Source organism: Netta rufina, assembly GCF_964035555.1.
Source record: "Netta rufina genome assembly, chromosome: 28".
NCBI lineage: Eukaryota > Metazoa > Chordata > Aves > Anseriformes > Anatidae > Netta > Netta rufina.
Window position 1 is genome coordinate 1,031,501 of NC_140152.1, and position 26,567 is coordinate 1,058,067.

At 47.2% G+C, this 26,567-nt stretch overlaps 1 protein-coding gene across 2 annotated transcripts; it reads left to right on the plus strand.

The window, feature by feature from the left end:
• Positions 1 to 204: 204 nt before the first annotated feature.
• On the plus strand, positions 205 to 25,333 carry BTBD2 (BTB domain containing 2). Of its 2 annotated transcripts, XR_014619192.1 has the most exons (10): positions 220 to 665; positions 7,166 to 7,285; positions 10,855 to 11,011; positions 14,778 to 14,883; positions 15,682 to 15,879; positions 18,702 to 18,894; positions 20,620 to 20,707; positions 21,751 to 21,897; positions 22,443 to 22,712; positions 24,191 to 25,333. XR_014619192.1 is itself a non-coding variant. In XM_084302927.1 (9 exons), the coding sequence occupies exons 1-9, from the start codon at positions 220 to 222 to the stop codon at positions 22,602 to 22,604; spliced, it is 1,617 nt and encodes a 538-aa protein (XP_084159053.1). In that variant the 5' UTR covers positions 205 to 219; the 3' UTR covers positions 22,605 to 23,819. The 2 variants fall into 2 exon arrangements, 1 of the variants encoding a protein (XP_084159053.1); XM_084302927.1 differs by lacking the exon at positions 24,191 to 25,333 and having other exon boundaries at positions 205 to 665; positions 22,443 to 23,819.
• Positions 25,334 to 26,567: the final 1,234 nt, after the last annotated feature.

Sequence of the window (26,567 nt, forward strand, 5' to 3'; positions counted from 1 at the left end):
CGCCGCTGCTGCCCGGCTCTCTGCATCAGCAGCAGCAGCAGCAGCCGCGGCACCACCGGCCCCGCCGCCGCCGCCCCCGCCCGCCCCCCTCCCGCCGCCGCCGCCATCACCATCGCCGCCCCCCTCCCGCCCGCCGCCGTGTCCCGCCCGCCGCTGCTGGTGCTGGTGCTGCTGCAGCGCCGCCCCGCGCCGCCCGCTGCTGCGCCTCCGCCGCACAAAATGGCGGCCGGTGGGAGCGGCGGGGGCCCCGGGGGCCTCTCCTCCTCCTGCCCGCAGCCGCCGCCGCCGCCGCCGGGCAACGGCGCCGCCGCCGCTTGCACGAACGGCGCCCCCCCGGCGTCGCCGCCCGGCCTCACCTACAACCAGTGCGGCGCCGCCAACCCGGCGGCGGGCGGCGGAGGCGGCGCGGGGGGCCCGGCGGCGGCGGCGGTGGCGGCGGCTCCGGTGGCGGCGGCCGCCGCGGCGGCTGCGGTGGGGGGCGCCGGGGGAGCCGGGGGGGCGGGCGGCCCCGGCGGGGCGCTGCAGCGGGAGCCGGTGTACAACTGGCAGGCGACCAAGCCGACCGTGCAGGAGCGCTTCGCTTTCCTCTTCAACAACGAGGTGCTGAGCGACGTCCACTTCCTGGTGGGGAAGGGCCGCGGCTCGCAGCGCATCCCCGCACACAGGTGGGGGGGCAGCGCCGGGGGGCCCGGCCATGGGGGGGGGAGGGATGTGTGCCCTCGGCTTGGGGAGGGGGGCGCGTGGCCACAGAGGGTGCCCCGGGTCTGGGGACCCAGGTGTCCCAGGAGGGTTTTGGGGGGTACTAGGGTGTGGAGGGGACCCGGGTGACCCAAAGGGGTTTGGGGGACGCAGGCAGGCCGTGTGGGGGACCCAGGTGACCCAGCAGGGTGTTGTGTTTTTTTTTTTTTGGGGGGGTGGGGTGGTAGTAAGCCCTGGAGGGGGACCCAGGTGTTCCCAAAGCATATTGGGGGGTATAATAGGCCCGGGGGAGGAGGAAGGTGACAGAGCGGGGTTAGGGGGTGGGTAATAGGCTCTGGACGGGACCCAGGTCGTGACCCAGCAGGGTTTGGGGGGGAGGGGGGGGGGGACACACGACACGACACAGGTAGGCCCTGAAGGGGGCCCGGGTGACCTAGAAGGGTTTTGGGGGAGGGTAATAGGCTCTGGAGGGGGACACCCAGGCCCCACGAGGCCCGGCCAAGGCGTGGGTTTTGGGGTGGGGGCCTCCTCTGTGCTGCAGCCTGTGCTGGGGGCTCAGGGATCGTGGGCCCTGCTGGAGGGCGGGTTGGGTTTGCTGTGGAGCATCCAGGGCACCTTTTGGGGAGCGATGTGTCTTGAGGGGGGGGTTACAGGGATCCTCTCTCCTGAAAGCAAATACGGGGTCGGGTAACTGCTCCCCATGTTTGTCTTGTTGGAGCTGCGAGCTCAGGGACGTGTTCTCCGTGGTGCTGCGGTGGCCAGGCCCGGCTCTGCGCCGCTGCAGCCCCCAGCACCAGCCCCCAGACGGAGCTGGCATCACCAGGCCTGTGGTATGCCAGATCCCACCCGTGGGCCCTGTGCATTGGTTTTTCACGTGTTCCTGGCTGCATGTCCATGCGTAGAGGTGACTGCTCCTCAGTTGGGCTGGCCGGTGTTGCATCAAACCTCTGTGAACCTTCAGATTGATTTAGTGTTCCTTCCTACGCTTGCCACATCAGAGGACAGGGTCTGGTGTCCGGCTGTATTTTCCCCTGAAGGGTAGGTGGGACAGAGGTGCGTTAGCAGAGCGGCCGGCAGAGAGAGGTGCAGCAGGGACAAACGGACCCCTGGATTTCACTCGGAAGCAGTCCTTGTTTCTGTGGGTTATGGAGGAAAGGAGGAATGTTTTGTCAACAGAAAAAGGGATTTGTGAGAGCAGTGAGAATGGAAGGGAGAGAGCAATGATTTGAGAAGGGAAATGTGGCAGAAATTTGGTTTTAAAAATACACAGTATTGAGTTGTTGCTGAAGCCCTGTATTTTGGAAGGTAATCCACCACTGCAAAACAAACCTGTGATTCTGAAAGAGCTGTACTGAAAATGACATCTGGACAGGAGGAAACCTGTCTGTCCATAAATGCTTAAGGCCAAGCTGCCATTTCAGAATTTGCAGCTCGGAGCTTACTGCTTGCTGAAGAGCTGGGAATTGTCCCCACCTGGGTAATTCAGAATGGACGTGGCTGATTGACATTCAGCGGCTTCTTGGGGCAGCTCCTTCGATTTGTAACAGAACTGCTGCATGTCGCTCACAATCCCTGCTTCAGGGAGTACCTTCTGGTTTGCTCAGGTGTGCAAACAGCAAACGCAGGAGTCTTTCATTTGAGGGCAGGACCTGTTTTAATTGGGGATGGGGGAGGGCTTGTCAGTGTGCTCAGAAGCGGTGCTTGGCAAAGGGAGCCTCCCTCCAAGCAATCTCAGACTATCACTTTTCTCATATGTGCTTGTGCACCTGGAAGTTTTTCCTTCAGATTTCCCTTTTTTCTCTTTTTCTGTTTGAAGCACACTTGTTCTGGGCTAGTTTGAATGTTGAGGGTGGCAGTTCTGCGCTTGATAATTTGGAGCTTAATTAGTATTTAAGTATGCTTGCTCCTGTCCTGAGAACTAGGCTTACTAGATAGGGAGGGGCAATGTTCAGCCAGAAATAAGTGGAAAATAAATGAAGCTAAAGAAAAAAAAATGGCCCCAAAGTGAAACGTTGCTTAATTGCTCTGAAATCCATCTGGAACTCTGGGTGGTGAAGATAGAATAGAGTGTGTCATGCCGTGACATCCCACTTAAGGATTATATAGATTTTAGTGAAACTTGCCTCTATGATATTACAGTTGGGATATCCTGATGATTCATGAAGTACTGTGGTTATTTCAGAAACAGAGGGCTTAAAATAAAACCGCCCAGACCCCTTCTGTGCTCAGCTCTCCCACAGCAGCCTAACAGCAGAAGATATTTTGTGCTGGAATTGAGTTGCAAAGCAACAACGAATTTAATTTGAGAGGCACCGTATTGCTTCAGCAGGTGAGGGCAGATGATGTACTTTGATGCTAGGTGCCTGAAATAGTGCACGATTAACAGGTAAGTATTTCTGCAATGAGGTTTCGGACCAGGGCAGGTATAAAGAATGGCTAGAGTAGGAGCACGCCCTAAATAGAGTTCTTGAACAGTGGCTGGTGATGCCTTGAGGAATGGTCTGCAATATCTTATTTTAAACCCTGAAACTTGTGGTCTTTAATACGGCGTGTTACAAATTGTTGGCTTTGGCAGTAACCTGGTTAGTGCAAGTACCCTAAGAGCTGGACATGATGGTAGCTCAGCTCTGCTCTTGTTGGGCTCCTCAGAAGGGTGGGGATGGCGTGGCTGTAGGTGCGGGGAGCTGCGTGGTATAATGCCGAGTGGTCGCGGGTGGCAATGTCCTCAAGTGGTGATGCTGTAATTGAAAGCTGTCTTTGCAGACAGATAGCATAAGTGGCTGTGCTGGGCTTGACTGAAGGGTCTTCGATCCAAGCATCCGTCCTGGGAAGCATCCACAGCCCTGAGAAGAGCAGGCATCCTCTTTTCAAGAGGCTCCAGACCCTGTGGAAATTGTTTGCATACCCAGGAGCAAGCTTGGTCTCCACGCTATTAGCCTGTTCCCTCTTGCTGCCGAATCGGCTGTGAAGGAGGCAGAACAGCAGTATGTTTTTTGATTCCAAGGCTAACAAACATTTGACTGAGCAGGCTGTTCTGATGGTACTTGATGGCAACATGGCCAAGACTGATGCATTGATTATGCTTGACAGTAAGACGGAAGTTTTTTGTTTTTTTTTTTTTTTTTGGCCTTTTCCAGACTGGCTGCATCATGCACAACATCAATGAGATTAGAAACATCTAAACCTTGTCGGCCAGGAGCTGCGTGGATGGGGTACTTTTCTTGTTAATTGGACAGAAAACATGGCCTGAAGTGGAATGGGGCAAGTGTATGGCGATGTACCCTTGTGTATGCTTCAGCCCAGGAGAACCACAGCTCGGAGACGGGCTGAGTTTTTTGGAAGCTTTTTTTCAGGCATTTCCCTTCTGAGCTTGTCCCGCCTTTTCTTGGATGTGCATAAACTTGTCGTGCCTGCGGTGGCACATGGCAGGGTGTGCTACCGCCCGGCTCCTGGAGGTGTGTTTTGAAGGGCTTCTCCTTGGGGTCTTTGGACCTCATTTTACCTGGTGGCTCTGCTCCTTGCTCTGGAAGGATGCAGCAAGTGATCGTTGTTCATTAGCTTCTTGTCACCTGCGGCTTTGCAGAGCTCCCTCACATCATGTGTCGCTCTGTTTCCGTGTCAGCTCTTCTGATACAGATATTTTAAGATTTCTCTGCAGTGGAGCGGGTGGAGCAGGGAGGTGTTACGCAGTGGTGGGGTAGTCATGGTTCTCAAATGGTTCATTTTGAATTGTAATGGCCTGCAAAGGGGGCAGGACTGTTGGGTATACGAGTTAAGGAGGTGACGAGTGGAGATACCAAGGTGAGCAAGGAAGCAGTACAAAAACTGGTGGGTAGGAAGCTGTAAACAGAGTAATGAAGATGTTTTCTTGCAGGCTTCCAAATCTTCAGAGTCAGCTTTGGATCTTCGTGAAGACAGTCAAATTGTTCACCTTGTCCAAGTTCCCCCGACTCTGCTTTTATTGCTGAAAGCCAGTTTACTTTGATTCTTACATGTGCAGGGGAAATGATGAGGAATCAAATGTTGCTTTCTGAGTTGTTTTGCTCAGTTTCTGCTCGTTTCTCTGCATCTTTTCAGCAGCTCACTTTGTTTTGCTACCACACTTGTTTAAAAATAACACTCAGTGTTTGGATTCTTTCTCTGGTAAAGCTGGGACACTATGGGGAGCTTAGGGTACCTGCAGTTCCCTTTGGGGAGTTGCATAATTGCATTGGGCAGTATTCCTTAGGGTCAGGGGAGAGACCTGTGGTGCGCTGGTTGCTACAGTGCTTCAGACAATAGGAGAAAAACTATTACATCTCTATTACTCTGCCGGTTTGCCATAATTGTTTCTACCCTCCAAAACAAAACCATCTCTCTCTTTTGCAGACCTGCACAGCTGGGGAAACAAATGTGTACAAGTTGCACGTTCCTTCTGTTCCTGGAGTGTCTTCAGAATAGGTTTAAGTGTTCGTTTTAGCAAGAGTAAGGAGATGCCATGAAGAGAGAGGGATTTTCTTGCCTTAGTTGTGTCCCTGTGATGTTTTAAGGAAACTACGAAATCTGTAGTCTTGCAGTTTTTTAGAGTGCTGTGCATCTTTCTGGCACCTACTGGGATCCCTTTAGGGTTCAGCAGTGTGAAAAAAAATCAAGTTGACTTGTCACTGAGCGAAATGGAAGCAAGGGTTGGACAGCTTCTTTCAAATGAGTGCCCTTTTCAGAATGCTTCTGAAGGCTCTCTGCTAATTGAGGATGTAGACTGTGCTGGCTATGAAAATGAAAATTTTAGAGTGCAATTTATTTATGTTAATATTTTTTTTTGTAGCAAATAATGCCAGCAACTATCTTGCCACCATCACTGCTTTTGTAAAAACAAGGATTTTTGTTTCATCTGGCAATCCTAGTATTGTGAACAAGTTTTCTTATTTGTTCTTGACATTTTTCTTGAGAATTGTTTGATAGAAATATGCATGTGCATTTTTTTTTTAACCACCATGGCTTGTCCCTAGCTCTCTTATCCAATTAGAAACAATACAACCCAGTTCGTCAGCCAAGCCGCCCATCACAGCAAACAAGCCTGGCACGTCTACAACGCTTCTCCCTATTGTGTCTATAGAAGGTCTCCTCTGAACGGGGCAGAGTGAAAATTGAGAAAATTAAAAAATTTAAATAAAACGTGGGGAGGGGAAAAGAAAAAGAGTTTCTGTCACTTCCTACCATGGTAAAATCTAACCAAAGCTCCTCTGTAGTGATGGGCTTTTCCTTGGAGCCTGAGTGCCGGAGGTTTCTGTCTCGTGCCTTCTGTCACGTACGGTTTTCTGCCCCCAGTTCCAGATACTTCTCTCCATTGAAGCGTGCTTCAAACTCTGCTGCAGCGAGAGCTGCTGAATTTTCTTCCTTACAGGTGGAAGCGGTCAGAGTCATCGCTTCTACGCTCTTGTCTGCTCCATGTCCCCACGCTCATCGGTCAGGCGGGGGCTGCTGAGGTGGACCTTCGTGGCCCTTGCTTTATTTAACTTCAGGGAGCTGCGTGGTTGCAGCCACCAGGAACAAGCTGGTTTTCCTGGGAAAAGCTCATCTCTGAGTTTTCAAACAACGGGAGTTCTCAGAAGTGCTTTTCTAAGGCATGGAGGCAGCAGCTTAGATATACGCAGGCCTCTCAGCAGCTCCGTGGCTCCTCCTGAAACACGGGTTGGTGTTTATCAGTGAGGGAAATCATCTTGTTTACATGGGAGGGACGAAAGATTATTTTTGATCTCAAATCTGTTTTGTGGGAATTCTCGCTTCCTATTTCTTTAGGGCTGATAAAATGCCTTCCTCTGTTAATTGCCGTGTAAACTCACAGCAGTGTGTAAAGGATTCGCAGGCACCTAATGGCACTGGTGCACTTCACCTCGGGGTCTGCCTGCCCTCTGGGCTGAGCAAGGAGCAGGTTTGGTGCCCGCGGCCCCGCGTGCGCTGCTGTAATCAAGGATTCTCTGGGGAGACGTGAGGAGGTGGGTAATGTGTAGTGACAAGTGTTCTGTAAATATTTTCTGTCCGTGACTGTGGGGAAGCACACCAAGTCTTGGGCTCTGTTCTCTGGAAGAACTTGAATTCCTTAAGTTGCTGTTTCTTAATTTCTCAATTTCATAAGTGGCTGTAGGCTCCTATAAGGGCTTTGTAAAGCAGCTGTATATATTCTGTTCCACGATGCACAAAATCTTGTCTTCGGTGAACCATTGCAAATTTGTATACCGCGACTGGACTCAGAATGAAGTTCTTTGCAACTTTGGTGTTTTCTCAGTAAATGAAGGAAAGTCTGATGCTCCCTTCTCTTGCAAAACATTTTTGCTTTACCACTATGAGCGATTTGCCCTCCCTGGGGGAAGCCTTGGGGAACAGCAACTAGCCTGGGATCTTTTTTTTTTTTTTTTTTTTTTTTTTTTTTTTGCAAGTGAATATGGTTTAACATAAGCTTTTTGTTTGTTTATTTTTTTAATTTTAGATTTGTGCTGGCTGTGGGCAGTGCAGTCTTCGATGCAATGTTTAATGGTGGAATGGCCACAACGTCTACAGAGATTGAGCTGCCTGATGTGGAGCCTGCTGCCTTCTTAGCTTTGCTGAAGTAAGCTGCTTCTAACACACAGCGTAACCGGAATGAACAGATTTATTGTAGAGAAGGGTATTTTCAATGAAAGCAGTGAACCATTTTGTGAAGTGGAGATCGTTACGCTTCTAAGTAAAATGCCTCTTTGTTGATCTGTTTGAGGGTGTTTAAATGCTGGTGCTAAATCTCCCTTGTCCTGGGTAAAAGTCTAGATTAGCTGCTGCACAAAAATATCTGACTCGCTTTGTCTTTAGGTTTACCAGCCATTATGCCCTTCTGCTGCTGATCTGCAGTGTGGGCAAAAATAAACATAGTTTTGTAAATATGTAGTTATATATAGTTCGGCCATGAAAATGCAGTGATTGGGAGGGATTCTGATGGGCAGTCGGCTAAAGTTCACATGCTGGCCCTTTCAGTAAAGTTGATACCTGCTTAGACAGTGTCTCAACTTTTTTTTTTTTTGTAAATGAATTGGTTTGATTTGATCCAAACGCTGTTTGAAAGAAGTGGGGAAAAATAATCATTTTAGAACTCCCAAAGTTACAAATACTTGGAGCTCAGCTTATGAGCAAGTTATAACAGGTAAGCGAGGGTGTGAAATCAGTGTCAGACTTTCTGTGTGGTATCTCCCTCTGAGCATGCTTTATTCCTCTTTTGGAGAGCCGGTTTTGCATTTCCATTTCCAACGTGTATTGTCAGTCTGCATGCTGGGGGAAGGAGGAGGAAGGGGCTGTAATGTCCTATTCACTGATTTCTTTAAGCTTGGCTGGTGCCATATAACATCCAGCAGCAATCCTGAATGTATGCTGGAAAGTCATTGTCCCATTTCTATAGGATTTTTGTAACCTACTTCCCCAGGTTTCCAAAACCGTGCTCTTGACATGTTCCCTGCTTGCTTCCTATTGGGAACTATAATTATAAATAGCTTTGGCACACTTTTTGCTTTACCTTCAGAAAGTGCTTAGGTCATGACTGTGCTATCTTAGAAGGTTTTAGAATTGATCTTTGTAGGATGATAGGCCAGAAATAACAGGGAGCCCATAGCCCCCTCCCCTTTGGCTCTTTTTAAACCAGACACCAGCACATGGGGAATCCCTTCAACTGGCATATGACTCTTTAGCAGCTTGTCTCTGAGCATCTCTGTGGAGTACAGAGTTAGCATCTGTCTTTAAAACTTAGCAAGGCTAAAATACCGAGCGAATTAGAGGCAAAATCGGGTTGTTACCCTGCCAGTATTGAAATTTCAACAGTCACATAAAAAGAACAGTATGATCTTGGAAGAGAACAGTCATCTGAAAGGACTAAGATGATCTGTTTCAGTGGATTTCGACAGAAATGTTTATATTTTGTAAAAGAGAAATATTGTGTGGACTGCCACAGTGACTAAAGCTTGCAGTAATGCTACAGCAGGTGTGCCTGTAGTCCAGTGATACCTTAGGTGCTTAAATCTAGAATTGAACTAAGCTCATTGTTCAAAAGTGTCAAAGGAGGCATGGGTGTTGTTCCTGTAGGAAGCTTACCAAGCTCTACCAGTCCCTCAAAATGCTGATCTGAAGTTGAAGCTGCTCCTTATATATGTCTCTGGACTTGGTCCGGATCATGACCTAATGCTGCAGGATCAGGAGCTTACCAAGAGACAAACCGCCCATCCTGAATGCTCAGCATAAGGCCCCTTCTGGGCACTAGGTTGTGTTTGTGGGCTAGGGGCATTTAACAGGTCTGCTGTAACTGCAAAAGAGATCCTTTTTTTCTCCCCCTCCCCCCCTTTTTTTTTTTTTTTTTTTAATAGTAACCAGAAGAACCATTTTGATTTTCTGAGGTCACAGTCTGAATCTTCTATTAAACTAATGCTGTGCTTTTTCACAGTTTGGGCATCTCTTCTCTTAGCGTACAGTTTAGATTACGGTAAAAATAGTTACTAATGTAGTCATTGCAGTAAATGGAACTAGTTTTTTGCACAACTGTGTTCTTTTAATCTTGTAATAAACAGGGTTGTGTAGTGAAAATAGAACTGGTGAAGGGATGTGTGCAAAACACATGTGAGCCAGTGGCTTGATGCTGTTATTAACGCATGCTTTAAAGCGACACAAAAACCTGCTTTCGGTGGCACTGAGAGCAGTCCCTGTCCTCCGAATCCTTCTGTTTCTGCATCCCTGAGCTGCATCCTGACCCTCGCTGTTGTTGGAGGACCAGGAGCTGTGTGGCCGTGCTGCAGCCAGTCCCTGCAGGAGAGCAGCCCTGTAGCTGCGCAAAGCCTCCAGGACCAGCTGCAACACGACGTGCTCTTGTGCCCCCCCTGGCCGCTGGAGAAATGCCGGAGAAGAAATGGCTGGAGTTTCCAAAATCTCCCGTGGAACAGGAATGCCAAGCCCTGCTAACAGGCTTAATACTATGTCTCTGTGCTTAAAGCCTGCTTGGTGCCTTTCAGACCCTGATTGGCAAATGCTTGACTGGTTAAAGGAAAAACAGTAAACAAAAACTCTGCATGGGATTAGGACTGACATCAAATGTGTAACTGTTTTTACTGAATTCAGCCTGCCAGTTCCTGTTGTCTCTAATCAGCATGCTTGGGTGTGAGGAGGCTCGGGCAGGCTTCCTATGACGACCTTTGTTTTTCCATGCGGTATGAATGTGCGTCCTTGTTTTGGCCTAACAGTGAAGGCTGATGCTTTGCTAGCAGTGTGGCAGGCCTTGTTTTTCATTGTAATTAACTCTTACATTATGCTTGTTATATTTCTTGCTGTATTTTAACACCTGTATAATGGAACAAAACTGTTTTAACAAAGATTTAGCATATAAAGTGGAGAGATGAGGGGAAGTGGTGCATGGGTAAAACGTCTCTCATCTGCAGTAGATGTATATGTTTCATTGCTTCGGATAACTTTTGAATTGGAACTGAAAGAACAGAGCCTCTCTTCTGAAGTAGGCGGGCAGAATTTAATTTTTGTCCTTGCTTACTCTAACTGAACAGCTGAAAACTTTAATTCACAGGCTGTACTTGGCCAGAAAATGTTCTAGTCCGGTGTAAGTGGCTGGCTCAGCAGCTCACTGGCTGTGGGATGTGAGGCAGTTTGAGTTGCTAGAACAGATACTCATCCTGTTTTATTCATTAAAAGTGATGCCGTAAGGAGTGGTTTTTCATAGAATCATGAAATCAGTCAGGTTGGAGAAGACCTCTAAGATCATCCAGTCCAACCCTTAACCTAGTACTGCCAAGTCCACCACTAAACCACGCTGCAAAGTTCTGCATCTCCACGTTTCTTGAAGACCTCAGGGGATGGTGGCTCAACCACTTCCCTGGGCAGCCTGTTCCAGTGCTGCACAACCCTTTCAGTAAAGACATTTCCCCTAATATCCAACCTAAACCTCCCGAACACAACTTGAGGCCATTTTTGTTTGCTTGTTTAAAAAAGCAAACAAACAACTAGAGTCAGTGAGAAGGATGTAAAAACTGTTCCATCTCTCAAAAAATGGGGCCAGGCTGATGTGCAGAAGCACAAATAAGTTTTTATGAACTGCAAGGGCTTTTTTTATACCTTGTTATCTTACTGGCTACATCAGAGCAATGTTTGTTTGTATGCTTTCAGATTTCTTTATTCAGACGAAGTTCAGATTGGACCAGAGACTGTTATGACAACGCTTTACACAGCTAAAAAATATGCAGTTCCAGCCCTGGAAGCTCATTGTGTGGAATTTCTTAAAAAAAACCTCCGAGCAGACAATGCATTCATGCTGTTAACACAGGTGAGCTTGCAGTCATTTGGATTAAATTTCTTAAGTGATAAGAAAATAGAAGTTTTATGAGTGTTAGAGAGTTGATTGTCCAAACCGGAGCAGTTCTGTGTCTTGTGCTTTTTGATTTTTCTTACAGGTATGTAGTGGTGATGAGCAGGTTTGTATAAGGAACAATGAAATACGGCAAGTGTTGCTGCCATTTCAGCTCTGCTTTTTGTTTTGGTGTGGCAGGAGATTCCATCCAGTGTGTGAGCTGGGGAAGAAATTAACAGGATGGAAAAACTTCATCTGCCAAGAAGAAAAGTGAAATGAGAGGATTTTCACTTGTTCAGGTTCAGGACTTTCTTCGTGCAAAGCTTACTTCATCTAATTGGGCAAATGTTCTTTGATGGGCTGTTTTGTAATAGTTTCCCCCAGAATGGGGATAAAAGACAATGCAACTTCTTCAAGAGTGCTTTGGTTGGCTAATTTTCGTAGGAGAGGAAATGGCCACTACCTGTTAGAGATAACAAAATGATCTCTTCCTCAGCCTGCTCCAGCTAACCCTGCTGCTGTACAGGAGGCATGCAGACATAGAGTCGCAGTACAGCCGTGTTTCTCGGCTCAGGTTGACTGCATGTCTGTGTGTCCTTCCCTCTTATCTGAGGGTTGGACTGGTCTCTTTGCGTTTGACTCTTCGAAGTAGCAAACTGGAAGCCAGCGTTTACTGCTTCTGCTTATTTTGGAGAAGATCAGGTTTGCACTCAGGTTGATTAATCTAGCATCACTATCCTTCCTGTTCCTTGGCTTCATTTTTTTTTCTTTCTGGTCCCCGCCACCCTCTGATAACAGCTGATAACATACCAGTGACTTCCGTGGTGTAGCCATGCTATCACCTGTGCATTGCAGCGTCTGTCACATTGCCAAGGACATCTTCTTGGTGCTGTAGGAACAAGAAACAAACATGCACTGTGGGCACTGAGTTTTCCTTTAGGGAATGGACGTACTTTTGACTAGCTCTGGAGAACTGTTTCTGATCAGCCTGCTCAGGAAAGCTGCTGTGATTTTAGATGTTAAAGAAACCCTGCAGAAGAGTCTTGGCAGATGCCCTGAGTTGGGAACCAGTGCACTGAAGTGGTCTGGCTCTGAGAGGTTGTCCTGCCTTGCCTAGTATATGGCTGCTGGCTCTTTTCCTACTTGTCAGGAGTATAAGCATCTTTCAGGCTGTGACTGTGGTTACTGTGTCAGTAGCGGTGTCCCCCTGCAGTTTTTTTGCAAAGCCTGAAACAGTGTTGGCTCAGAACAGCTGAGCTCTTTGCTTGTTTGCTGTGATTAGGCTGGGATTTTATGAGTTTAAATATTTGGATCAGGTTCTCAAAGTAGTTCTGTTTTACACTGCCATTGTAGATACTCTTGGCTGCTGAGGATTCAGCTCTGGCTGCATTAAATGTCTAATGCTTGAGTGTAAAATACTGTCTCTTCTAACAAATGTTTTATTTTCTTTAAAAAAAACTTGGCTCTCTTCCACATGCCATAAATGGGTGAGGCAGCCTCTGATATATTGGGGGAGCCGCATTCCACTTCGTGGGAAAGGTTTAAGATTTAAAGGTTCTTGCTTGGGTCATGGTAGCCAAATTCACACTCCCATCTGATTCACCGTGGGACAATTGTATCTCTTTGGCTGCAGCAGTCTTGATTTTTGGGCTCTGCAGCGTGAAATCTGAAAGATCAGGATCTGTAATCCAAAAGCTGAGAAGCGATCTCTCCTACTGACTTAAGTTTTGAAGAGGCATCCTGTGCTTGCCATCACCTGATGAGAATTAGACATGTAAACTGTTTGGTGGTATTCCTTACGTAGGGATTTTGTGTTGTGGTGTCCCTCCACAACCTGACGTCTCAGGTATGGCAAAGTAGCATTTAGGTTTGCAGTAACTTCTTTACAATTCACAAAGTTCCTTTGGCAGAGGAAGAAGGGGTCCTAGTTTTTCATGTATCAAAACCAAGATACTGCCTGGCACCGTCAGCTGTGCTGGGGCAGCTGAAATGCTGGATGGGGACAGGCCTTCCTGGTTCCTTTTGCTCTGTGAAATTAGCTTAGGGCTTATCCATTATGATTAATTATCACTGATGATTCATATCCAGTGGATGTTTGCTGTCACGATATACCGAGTCTCTTAGATGTCTGAGGCTGGAATTCTTTCAGAAACTTATCTCAGTGATAACAGACTCACTGAGTGAGGAGCCTGTCAAGAAACTCTGAGATCTGGTCCTTCAGTGTGAAAATCGGCCTCTATTTCTTGCAACAAATCTGTCAATTACAGATTTGAGATGTATCTTGTGCAAAACACTTCCCAAGAGGCTTAAGAGTGTGGACAGCTGATTGTAGAGCCTAAGACCCCAAAACTCTTTTGCATGTATCCTGTGGGTTGGCAACTACGAGAGCAATGGTGTTTCAAGCAACTGCTAATTTCTGGCAGAAATATAAGTAACAAACAGCCTTCCTAATCAATTGTGCCTCATAGTGAACACAGTGCGGTTTCATGCCAGATGTGCATGCAAATGTCATTCTGATCAACAAGACGTAGTAGCTTGCCTGAAGGAGCTCTGGGGGAGAACTGCGTGACTGTAATGTAAGTCCTTCACGTGTCAGAAGAGAGCCACTCCAGTAGTAAAGTCTGAGTCAGTCGCAGCTCTTGGATGCCAAGAGTGCGAGGCGCTGGCAGGCCTCCAGCGCCAGGAGCAGGGGATGACTGGTGGGATGAAACACTGAGATGTTTCAGCTCTTTGTGCTTGAGGTCTCAGTGTCGAATGTGGACTCTGCTGAACTCTACAGCCCTTGAACAAGGGTGAAGCAGAAGATGCCCAAGAGTCAGAACCTCTGTGAGTGACTGAATTTCCATCCCAAAACACAATTTTAAACCTTACCTGTGCCAGTTCAAGTCCCTGGATATTGTGGCTCTGTAATGTTATGTGTCATGCAAAGATGGTCCCTTCCTAAATAGCAAAGACAAAGCGCTGGAGATAACAAGTCATCCTGGTGCCTTTTGTGTGTTCCCACCTTTTGCTTCTGCTAGGCACAGGGATGGTAATATGCCTTTGCAGTCTCAGAGAGGGGGGATCTGAGGTGGGGAGTGAAATATTAGGAGTTTGGGTACAGAGATCCTGAGCAACTCTCCAAGCTGTGTACAGATTTGGTTTGGACCAGTACCCTATTTTTGGGGGAGTTCTTTAAGGTAACTAGATTGGAGTGGATGTTTCTGTGTAAAAATAAGCAAATTCACTAAGTAGGCTGCCTACCGTGCAGGGTTTTGTGCATCTCTGGGCTGGCTCTGTGTGCCTGTTAAGGCATTTTGCTAATACACAAAATGAGTGTGACTGTGTTCTTACAGAATAAGCCACCTCTTCATATCCTTAGAGTGAGCAGGCCTGGAGTCATTGGGCAAAGCTTTCTTCTAAATATAAAAATGACGTAGTAAAAATTACCCGTGTTAGCTGACATGGTCAGTACGGTGCTAGAAAGCACTACAGTCATGTTAACTGATGTGATATTGAAACAAAGACGTGCCTGAAGACATGCACAGCTAAAACAGAACAGATGCCAAATGCGGATTTTTTTTCTAGTATTTGCCTTGTCATGCTTAAATGCTTGTGAAAGACTGCTGCAGCCCAATGAAATTGTGATGTAATCAGGCAAAGTACTGCTAATGAAGATGGGCTTTGGGGCAGTGGGGAGTGTCCTTAACCAGTGTAAATTTTAAAATACCTTTTGTGTTAATGATTACTTCTTCATTACTAGGCAAGACTTTTTGATGAACCTCAGCTGGCCAGCCTTTGCCTAGAGAACATAGACAAGAACACATCAGATGCCATCAATGCAGAGGGATTTACAGACATTGATCTAGGTAAGCGTTTTTTCCTGTCTTCTGCAGGCTTTCATGAAAAGCTAAGCTCTAAAGTTATTACAGGTTAATACTTGATGCTTTTCTTTTGTAGCTTTGCTGTTCTGGATTAATCTGTTGAACGAACAGTCCCTGGCACTAAGTGGCTAGAGACTAAGCATTTGCAAAAGAGCATGCTCACTTGCAGAAATATCCTGGAATCTGCTTACTTTGGTGCAACTTGATTTTTCTGGGCATGATACAAAGCCTGTTTCCTCTGTTGATGTTGGCAGGTTTTGGGTGGGTGTAACTTGCCCTCTTTTGTGGAGTTGGCCGTGTTCCCTGAGTCTTCGTCAGGTTTTGGAGTTAAAAAGGTGTTGCGCTTTTGGAAGCAAGAACTGGTTATTTTAATTATCGTATGCAGTAGCCAAACTTGCTGGGCACAGTTAATAGACATTAAAATTCAGACTTTAACCTTCTTCTAATGAAATGGAATATGGAGGTAAGACACAGGTAACCTTCTGGCTTGTGTGCTGCTTGCTTCATCCAAATTTCACATCAAGTAAGTTGCAATTTATTCTACTGCACTTGCATTAACATACAAAATAAATGGGCACTATTTGCTGCTCTGGTGAGTTCCTTGCTTATGGAATATGCAGATTTATCTTCCTTATAGGTTGCAGGCAGCACTTTGGGGAGATGCTGTTTTTTCAATTGCTTCTCTTTCACTTGTTTTGGCTGTACATGCAGTAGTTGTGGCTAGGTAAAATGGGGTCATTTGGGTTAGTGCCTAAAGTTGTCCCTGTCTGTCCTGCCTTGCAGACACCCTGGTCGCGGTGCTGGAGAGGGATACCTTGGGGATCCGGGAGGTTCGTTTGTTTAATGCAGTGGTTCGCTGGTCGGAGGCTGAGTGTCAACGGCAGCAACTTCAGGTGATTCCAGAGAACAAGCGGAAAGTACTGGGCAAAGCGCTTTCTCTTATCCGCTTCCCATTGATGACTATTGAGGAGTTTGCAGCAGGTAACTGAACAAAGGCGTTTCTGGCAGCCCTGGTCTTTGCTTTCTCTGAACTACAGAGGACTAAGTACATGAAAGTGGATTTTTTGCTGTGTGTTCTGTAGTAACTTACAAACTTGAGATTATTCCCCATTCACACTGACCTACAGAATCTGCTGTGTAAATGCTGTTTCCATCCATGATCCTCTTGTTTTTAAAGGCTACGGTGCTCCCTCAGGTGCAAGTAGGATCATACCTCCTCATTTGTTTTCATAGTATGTTCACATGGTTGCTTTCTCATTCAGCTGAGATATAAATGCGTTCACATGCATTCATTTCCAACCATATAACCTACACAAAGCAAATGGTGTTTCAAATAGCTGTTGTTGATTGTAGCCTGTTCCCCAAGAGAGAAGAGGATGTTTCCTCACCTGTTTGCTGTTGCCTCTAATCCAGTGGTGATGTTGACCATGTTTTACTGATACCATTCAGAGCAGAGCCTCATAACAAGAAAAATTTTTTAAATGTTCTTTGAGCTGAAGGGGTGGTGGTATTTAGTTTTTCAGGTTTACGGTAAGATCTTGGTCTAAAAGATGTCTAATGCATTTAACAATTTTGACTAAAGATTTTTTTTGAGTTTTGTTTTCATTGCCTGTTCATGCTCTGGCGGTTCTTCAGGGATTGAAAACTGGCAATTGGCTTAAGCATTTTTTCATGCTAAAAGACACCATGGAACCATTTTCAAAGCTGAAACTTCTTTTATGCTACAGTCACCTGTACAAAGAAGCAGAAGGAGTCAGTGAAGCCATTTTCTTTGTGAATTTCTTCCTTAGGCAAAGATGACATCAGCTGATTGATAGTTAATGTTCATCCCTCTAGATGAATAGGGATATTAGTAAATTTGTGATTAAAACTTGACCTTCACTTTATTTGCCTGTCACAGCAGTGGTGTGGATTTGGGGACATGAATCTCTTCAGAAACAGCTTGGCCAGGGAGATAGGGATCTGCTCATCCAAAGTTAGTAGCTTTTTCCTTTGTGTTGGCTCTCAGTGAAACATAGCAGGTTCTGTTCCTGAATTGCATGTTATGCCAAACAGCAGCTTGCAGCAGGGTCAGAGGCTTGCAGTCTGGCTTGATGGAAGAGAGCATCCTCCTGGATGGTGTTAAAGCAGGGTAATTACGTGTACTGAGCTGTGAATTTTTGTTTCAATCCTCCCTTCAGATCTTACGTAAATCCCTCTCAGTGGGAGGAATGTGTTAGTTCTGGCATATTTGGGTTGAAGCCTTGGAGTGGGGAATGCCCCCACCCCATACTGGCTGTCAAAGCTGTTTGTTGGACTGGGATCTTTGATCCGTCTTCTTGCTTTGAGAGAAACTTTTCAAGTGTTCTCCATCCACTTTAATCTGAAAGATGAACAAACGAAACTCCAATACACCAACCCTGAGTGCTTGCACAGGTCAGCTGTCCCTTCAATAAGTTCCTACCTTGGGATTGCTTCAGCTTCGTCCTTGGTGTTTGAGGGACTTCCTTGGTGACCCCAGCAGAGGAAGGAGAGGGAAACAGCTCCTCTCTGCCGCCCGCTCCCAAGAGGGGAGGTGAAGGGAAAGGCATGGTATGGGTGGTGGTTTCACCCGCTTATGGTATAATCTGTACTGAATGTGGAGTTCTGCATGAAGACATTCTAACTGGCGAATGCGTCGCTCCCCCTTTAAGCAAGTAATTTGAAACATCTGAGAATTGCATTGCAGCAGCACAGGATACGTTTAGACTTGATCAGTGATGGTTAGTTTTTGCTGAGCAAGGTATCCACAAGCTCATTCATCTGTTAACAGCCTACTTCCTTAAATTTTTTCATCTGTACCTATTGCAGTCTTGGACCACATTATGTCTACCATCCAGGAGTATACAGCTGGGCACAGTTCTAACATCTGGCTGAATTTAATCAACTACAAATCACATTGGACCAAAAAGTAGCTAGACTTTGCTTTCCATGTTACAGAACTCTCAGTTCTTCACCATGCACCAGTGGTCTTTGTGTTGAAAGCCTCTCACAAATAGAGGTGCAGAGCAACTTTTTACTATTTGCTACAGGAATTGAGATATTGACTGATTTTTACCCATTTCCACTTCTGAAAGTATTTGAAGTTGTTTCCAAAGCTTGAGTCTAATATCTCTTTGGAATAAACATCTAGTTACTGAAGCAAAGATGAGACTGTCTCAATTCATGCTAAAAATCCCTAGTGTTTTTTCTTGGTTCTACAAAAGCAGACAAAGAATCTTTTTTTAAAAAAGAAAAAAAAAAAGTGGAGTTCAAATGCCCCAGGAAGGGAGGGAGTCAAAGCAGTGCAGGAACTGAACCACCTTTGTCTCAACTGAAAAATATTCCTCTTTCTAAGTTGATGGTGGCCAGCTGATGTTCCTTCCCATTACCCCTCATGGGATCCCATGGTGTCTTAACATTAATATTCTAAAATACCAGTGTAGATGTATGAAAATCCCTTTTATCTGTATTATCATATTCTGAGGGTATGGAGGAAGGATTAGCTGAATGATTGTTTTTAAACCATCCCTTTTAGCCAAATGCCTCTTGGCTCTGTGGAGCTGTGCTCTTAATTACTATGTCACATATGTGCTCTGCAGAGGCTCCACAGCCCACAACTACCCTGCAAATAAAAGGCAGGCAGTGCTTTCTGTCTGAGGCTTAATTTCTGGATATGCCATTGAAATCCTGTTTCCGATGCTCTCGTTTGCAAGTCACATGTGCCTCCTGCCCCTGAACTCTCGCGAGTATCCCTTTCAGCTTGTGAGGGCTGACCACCTCATGGTTTTCATGCTCTTCTGCAGGGCCTGCCCAGTCAGGAATCCTTACGGACCGAGAGGTGGTGAGCCTGTTCCTCCACTTCACAGTGAACCCAAAGCCACGGGTGGAGTTCATCGACCGACCACGCTGCTGCCTGCGGGGGAAGGAGTGCAGCATCAGCCGTTTCCAGCAGGTGGAGAGCCGCTGGGGGTACAGTGGGACTAGTGACAGGATAAGGTCAGCTTCTCTGCTAATTCTGCTGCTGATAGATTGATGTTTACTGAGCTTTCAGCCTACTCTAGACCTAAACCTGCAAGGTTACGTACTAGACCCTAACTGCCACATGAACCCTCATGCCAAACCACAAAGGGAAAGTGTTTTGCTGGGCAGAAGCCTCACCAGACGCATTAACCTGCATGTGCAGCTGCAGGCTGCCACTTTGCTTCTGTATTGGCAAAGGTTTGCATCAATTGTGGCCCTTGAGCACAGGCCTCTTGGTGGATTTATCTGTCTCCTTTTCGAATGGCTTCCTGCAGCTGTATGGGCATGTAGCAGTTGGTCACCAGGCAGCTCACAGCCTCCTCCTGTGCCTGGATATGTTGACTAACCAATGCTCCATCAGGTCAGTTCCTTGTTGTATCCTAAGTGTAAACGTGGTTTGTTGGAGCCCCTTAATCTTGCCAGTTTGAGGGAGGGATTAGAATGAAAATGCTTGCTGTGCCTGCCTTTCTGCTGACATCTAGTTTGTTTATACCTAAGCTGGGAGACAAATAGCGAAGTCCAGCCATGGTGACAGAGACGTGGCATGGCATGGCAAGTGGTGGTGGTTTGCAAGCTTTGAGTGTCCAAGTGGTTAGAGCAAGACAGGAAGTATCCAGAAAGCCGTGGTTGTTTCCAGGTTGTTCCTTGTCTTGGGGGAAGAGGGAATTTCCATGAATACAGTTCTTTAAAAACCTCAGGGTTCTTCGTTGGTGGTTCCCTTGCATATCAATAGTGCTGTCAGCCTTCTGGAAGGGTCCAGATTGGCCCAGAGATCCAGTTGGAAGAGCTGCTGCCTTCAAACATTTACTGCTCTGAGATCTAGCATTCAGAGGTCTTGTATTTGACTTTGTGTCCAGCTGCTGACAGCATCAGGGTCCTTCTTCAGCCTGGCCTGTGTGTGGGTCATTACTGAATATTTTGGGGGGGGGGGCAGTACAGTGGCTTCTGGCTTGCCACAGTGTTTGTCCGTGGAATACACAGGGCTGAAAGAATTGGTGGGCAGGTGAAGAAATAATGCTGGCGGTTTGGCAGCCACTGAGGCTTTCTGCTAGCTGAGAAGATAGAGCTGAACAGGGGGGTGAATATCGTTGCCCTTAATGTCTTAGGCAGCAGGGATTCCTGTATTCAGGAGCTATTGACTCTTATTTTCTACTCTCGGGTAAATCTTGAGTGCAGCTAGCTGCTACCCTGCAGCTATACCCAGCCAATGCTCAAAAGCACATTAACAATTCTCCTCCAGTGCTTAGCAGTGAAATACCTAATGACACTTTAAGTGGTCTTTGCTGTTACCTTGCTTGAAAGACTGTTGCTGCTGTGAGGTGGGCGCTATTCCACTCTCTGCAGGCTACCCTGCCCTTGCCTGGCTGGCGTTTTTGGATGCTGACATCATACTGCAACCTCAAGGTGCTTCTGAGCTGGACTCTGAAGCCCGATGATGGGATGATGCAGCTTTGCATTTTACATGAGCAAACAAATTTACTTGCTGGCCCATTAGGACCAAGCTTAACTTGTAAGCTTACAAGTTAGGGTTTCTGTAAAGGATTTCAGTTATTAGTATGAGTTGCATTTGAAACTGCAGTATGTGCTTGATTAAATAGTAGATCTGAAATTAAAGTAAGTGAAGATACTTGCGCTTCATCATCGTACTGTTTCAGTACAGGAGTGGTAAGTTGATCTGACTTTCGTCATCTATTCCTGCAGGTTCTCAGTAAACAAAAGGATATTTGTAGTTGGGTTTGGATTATACGGATCCATACATGGGCCAACGGATTACCAAGTAAATATACAGGTAATTCTCTGTACTACATCAAAAACAGTTGCTACTGTAGGGACTACTTTACACGTTTTAGTGAGTATGCAACAGAATCTTAACTTGGAAGGGACTGCATTTGTTTTGTAGATAGGGTGGTTGGCAGATGTAGTGTGGGCCAGATGGGGCACTGGGTATAAGAGGGATTATTGCTCTCAATTTGATGCAGCCTCCCATTAGACGCATCAATGCCGTATCTCCCCAAGTCTATTCACAGCCTTTGAAAATACATCCAGGAGAGTAGTGAAACAGTTTGAGAAAAGCCATGCATGTTTTCCTACATCAAGCAGGCAGGCTGATTCTGCAGCAGTGGTCAGGTATTGCATTACCATTTGTACTTTTGCTCCAGGCTGTACAAATGCAGTGGAGCAGTCACAGTTCAGCAAGGGAAGAGAAGAAAACAATTGCTGTGAGTGCGCTGGGCCTGTGCAGTGCCAGTGTGCACCTGTTTGAGATGGCGAGTAGGACTTAGGGAGTTTGTTTTTTGACACACCTGTCTGAAGTCCATTAACAGCTGTTTGAAAGACTTTGTCTTATAAAAGTCTTGTGCACATTGTTCTGGATGTACATAAGTAACCTGCCTGAGTCTGGACCCCTTGAGAGCAATTGCCCCCAGGAAAGTTACCCCAACACAGCTGATGTGATAAGCACAGTCTGTCTTTGCTTCCTGAACAGCCAGGGTCACTTTCTAGTGCCTCTGAGCTCTTGGAGGCTAAAAGGAAGCGAAGGTCTAAGCAAACAGCCACCTGTAGTGTTGCGCCAGGCTTCAGGGTAAAGAGGGAAATGTCTTTGTCTTGGGTTTTCTGGGATGCAAGCATGCTGTTGTTCAGTATGTGATGGCACAAGCAACACGATGTTGCAGTTGCAACAGGGCTCTGAAGCTGTGGTGGAACTGGTCAAACTACCGAGTCCCTCAGACCCAGTGCGGTTCAGAGAGGACATGCCTGCACTAGTGCCAATTCTGATGTGCAGGGCAGCTTCCAACTAACTGTATGGATTAAAATTTAACACATCTCTTGCAGATCATCCACACAGACAGTAATACGGTCCTGGGGCAGAACGACACAGGGTTCAGCTGTGATGGATCTTCAAACACTTTCCGGGTCATGTTCAAGGAACCTGTTGAGATTTTACCCAACGTCAACTATACAGCATGTGCTACTCTAAAGGTACTGTAGTGGGACAGCATGGATAGAAGAGTGGCTTATAAGTATAGGTGAAAGCAGGTTTTTTCAGTGCAACGTGGTTCTTACTCTCTCTGTGTTTCAGTGAGGCGAGTTTAGTTTTGAAGGCTTCCTTTGGAGACCTTCACCTGGTGGTAGGATGTACACACTGACCATCAGGATTCAGGGTTGGTTTTTAACTTCTCTAGCAAGTATACTGTAATTAACAGGCTGAATGTGTGATGAGGTGAGGGGATTTTTTTCTTGGTGCACACAGATAAACTGTCAGCTCTGTATGCTTGTAATACAGAGCCCATCTGGACTGGCTTAAAAAAGTTGTTATTGAACTGTTGAGATCTGGTTAAATGCAGTGTTAAGCTCTGATAGCGATGAGAACTTTGCTCAAAATACCTAAAGAAGCAGAAAGAAATGGGAGGTGCTGAGACTTCCAAAGTTCATTGCTTTGGGTGGAGCGTACCTGGGCAGCAGGGTCCAGCAGGGCTGCGATCTCTGTCTTGATCTGTTCTTCTTGTCTTCTGTAACCATTGCAGGGTCCAGATTCCCACTATGGAACCAAAGGACTGCGCAAAGTGATCCATGAATCACCAACAACAGGAGCCAAAACCTGCTTTACGTTCTGCTACGCGGCTGGGAATAACAACGGCACTTCTGTGGAGGATGGACAAATCCCAGAGATCATCTTCTACACATAGTGCAGCTGTGGAGCTGGCTCTGGACTTTTCTGTTCTCTTCCCCGTGACCTTCCAAACTAAATTTCTGGCTGAGTTTGACCACACCAATTGGAGCCACACTAGCCAAAGGTCTCAGTAAAACCATTTCAAAGCTCATGTTTTGCCTTGTGCTAGTGATTCTGCTGCTATCCCATACCAGACTAACTGGTTTACCAGTATCATTTGTAGGTTGTCTGTGGCTAGTCATTTTTCACTTTACTGATTAATCCTATCTAACAACATGCATTTTTTTGACTGTAATGAATGTAGATGCTTTTCCACCAGTCAGAAGCATGGAAACGAGTGGCTCTGGTTGTGGTTACACTTGCTGTGAGGAGCAAATCCTGCAAAAAGAAAAAAGACAAAGTCCGGGGCTGTATGGCCCCTCCTCCTCTGCTCTAGCGCAGCAGTTGAGGCGAAGCGGTTTGCAGTGCTTGGCTGGCAACACCACTGCAAAGGCAGAGCTCGACCAGCCTGCGCTTGGCGCGTCCCCTCCTGCTGGCTGCAGCACGTGCAGCCGCCTTCAAAAAGTGACAGAAAGTGGCCTTTTCCCTGAGGCTTGCCGTTTCAGCACTACACGGTCTTGAGGGAGACCTCAAAACTAGAGCGCCTCTAGAGACTACAGCGTTTTCATGCTATTCTCACTAATTTGTGACAATCCTTTACCTTGGGCAGTTGGCGACAGCGAGGTGAGCTCCCCTGCGGGGCTGGGAAGGGGCAGCGGCTCTGGCAGGGCAGGCTCTGCCCTCTCCTGGGGGCAGGTGCTGTGCTGAGTCCCGTGGTGCTTCTTCCAAACTCTGTATGGTGTTCAAAATGATGGGTGATACTCAGATAACCCCGTGCAGCATTTAGCAGCAGGGAAATCTGTACTAGTTGTTACTGTGCTAATCAAATCCTTTGTTTGCAGATAGTGCTGGGATTTGTCAGTTGGAGCAAGCAAGGGAACTTGCCTCACCTGGCCCCCGTGTTCCTGTGTATTGCTGCTGTTCTCATGCACGTTTCAATGCATTTTCTATTTTTTTGTTTGTTTCTGTGCATTGCTAACCTACTCCTAGGCTGCTTCAGAGCAATGCTGCCCTGATGCAAAATAGGAAGAGGCTTGATGTGCAACCGCCTGTTACTTAATAATGCAGCAGATGGACGAGGATTTATGGAACAGTTTAGGAAAACATTAAAGATTTTCTGTTTGCCAGTGTATATTTGCAGTCTGCCTGTTTGGACAAGTGCAGGAGGAAGATACAGTATTTCCAAACATCACCTGGCTTTGGGCTGGTTAGTTCAGTAATCATGAATAAGCTCCCTTCTTACCTGTTCAGGACTGGTTGTTTTCACCGTCAGCAGGTTCAGCCATAGTCAGTAGGTAAAGGTGCCCTGCGGGGAGGAGGTGGGAGGCGCTGCCCACTGGAGGCTGGGTTTTCCCTCCCCTTCCTCTGCAGAGGAAGCCGTAACTAAAGGACATCTTGGCAGGGTGTCCAGAGCCCTCCAAAGTCTGCGTGGGACTTGCTGGCACGTTGTGGTGCTGCCTCAAAACTGAGGTTCTCTTTTGCAAACCTCTCCCTCTGCCCTAGGCGCACGAGGCTGCCCAGACTGGCCCGGCGGTAGTTGCCACCTTGTTCAGCTGCTGGAAGTTGAAACCCGGTCATCCTTCGCTGATGCGGATGGCTGAGTGCCTGCTCACTCGCGGGGGAAAGTGCGTCTCTTCCCCTTGCTCCCTCCGGTTGGGCTCTGTCTTCAGCCTGTGGCTGGCCGGGTGTCTCCTTGTCAGCCACGCAGCAGTAATACGGTCAGGAACACCCCACACCTCGTAATCAGTAGCGTTTAGAGATGTCGATAGTGTTACGTTCTCTAGGAAGACGTTGTAAGATGTGTATATTGTAAGCCTGCTTCAAGGTAGGATGTTTTTAATATGGCCAGTACTTTAAAAAAAAATAAATAATCTGATGGGTCCATGACTTAGTTATTGAACCTGACTCTGTGCAATGCAAGCGGTGTCGTGAGGCGGATCGGCAGGACGGGTGAGCTCTGCCCTCTGAGGGGCAGCCCTTTGGGGCACACACCCCTGCTTGCGCTCTGCCTCTGCTGCTCCCCTCAGGCAGCAGCAGCTTCACTTCCCTGCCCGGAGCCACCTCGGGGCCTGCATGAGCCCCGCGCCGGGCCGGCTGCGGTGGGTGCGGCACCTCGGGCACTTCTGTATATAGGTGGCAATAGTGGAAATAATTGGAATTTGAAAGAAGCAAAGCTGCACACTTGGCTATCGAAAGAGCAGGACTTGAAGGCAGGCCTTGCTGTAACCTAGCTCAGCTGAGGAGGATGGGCCCTAGCTGGCTTGTCCCTGAAGCATCTGTTTTTACTGCTCTTTTGTTATGCAATTTCTTTTCCCAAATTCACCTTTCCTGCTTTCAAGCCACAAGGTAGGTCTGTTTGCTTGTCCTGTTGGGGAGGGAGAGGAGTCAGACTCTGAACTACACCCGAGCAACTTCTGTTCTTATGGCTTTTATGCAGTTTGATGCAATTCTGGCTTTTGTAGATAGATGAATGTAATTCATTGTTGGACTTGCCTGTTTCCAAAAGTATGAGATGTTCTGTTGTACCATGTCACCTTCCAAGCAGAGCTGGGACTGTCTTGACTCCAGTGCTATATTGATGAATGTATCCAATGCTCTCGTTCAGTGTTCACACTCTGCTTTTGGCCAGCTTTGTGATTTGTAAATAGGAAATCAATAAAGACATTCAGGTTGTCTTTACAGAGTTCCTTCCTGATTTGAAGAGAGCTATGGGCAGGCAGCGGCTGCGCCTTGCTTAGCGCCTCGGGGCTGTGCCAAAGCCTGCTGCTGGTGATGCCCTGCACTGGGGCTGCCCTGAGCCAGGCTGCAGCCCTGGCCGGAGCATGGTGCAGGCAAACCCATCTTTGTTGGGATGGATGAACCAGAATCACAAGACCTCTCACTGCTGCTCTCCCACAGGAACCCTCAGCCTGGACCCTGGCCTCTTCCCACCCTGCAACTGAAGCAGCACCACCCTTGAGGAGGCACAAGGCCCCATCCTGGCTTTTCCTGCTCTTTTCTGCTTTTTTCTTTCCTGCTCTTTTTCTTTCTTGAGCTACAGCTCTGTCCTGGGGTAGCTGTGTCTATTGACTTCCAGCCTCAGCCCGAAACCACCCCTGGGGAGCCTGGGGGAGAGCTGGGCTGAGCAGGGACCTGTCTGGAGCCATCACCTCACTGCTGCTCCCCTGAGCACCCCCCTGTGCCTTTGGTCCTGCTGCTCACATGAAAAAGAACCAAGGGGCTGCGGCTGCAGCTCAGCAGTGTTTAGCAGCAGGAAAGGCACCTGAATATTGGGGGCTGAGGCACTAGCCCACAAAGGGGCTGTGGCAGCTCCTGCATGGGGCAAACGCTGCTGGTTGAGCCGCAGAGGAAAAGGGGCTGCAGATCTCTGTCCCACCCTTGGGGTCATGCATTGACACACAGACAAAGGTGGAGGGTTTTAAAGATTTTTTTTATTATTATTTTTATTTTATATTTTTTATTAAAAAAAAAAAACAAAAGCCCCTAAGTTCTATGGCTTCAAAGAAGCATCAGAGAAATTTAAATGCCATTTCTGTACACTTTGTTTTAAAGCAGTAACTAAACTTGCAATGGAACAAACGCCCTCACGTACAATCTCAGTATTTGGACTCCGTGCTGGAAGGACAGGGAGTCCTGGGGGCTGCAGCCCTGGCCCCCCCCTCGCAGCTGCTGGCGGCAGCAGGTGAGCAGCTGGAGTCAGGCAAACACCCTTGGCTGTGTCCCTGCCCCTCCACGGCTCCTCTTCAGCCTCTGCTTGGGTTTGTCTGAGCCGATGCTCTGAGAAGGATCCGCTTCCAGTGAAGATTTAAGGCGATTTTTTTGTTTTGTTTTGTTTTGTTTCTTTGCCTTGGTGGGGAGGTGAGGGCAAACACCGCACATC

Coding starts and splice junctions, on each gene's coding strand:
- BTBD2 (XM_084302927.1), top strand. CDS start 220: ATGGCGGCCGGTGGGAGCGGCGGGGGCCCCGGGGGCCTCTCCTCCTCC. Junction 7,286..10,854: donor GCCTTCTTAGCTTTGCTGAA/GTAAGCTGCTTC, acceptor GTATGCTTTCAG/ATTTCTTTATTCAGACGAAG. Junction 14,884..15,681: donor ATTTACAGACATTGATCTAG/GTAAGCGTTTTT, acceptor CCTGCCTTGCAG/ACACCCTGGTCGCGGTGCTG.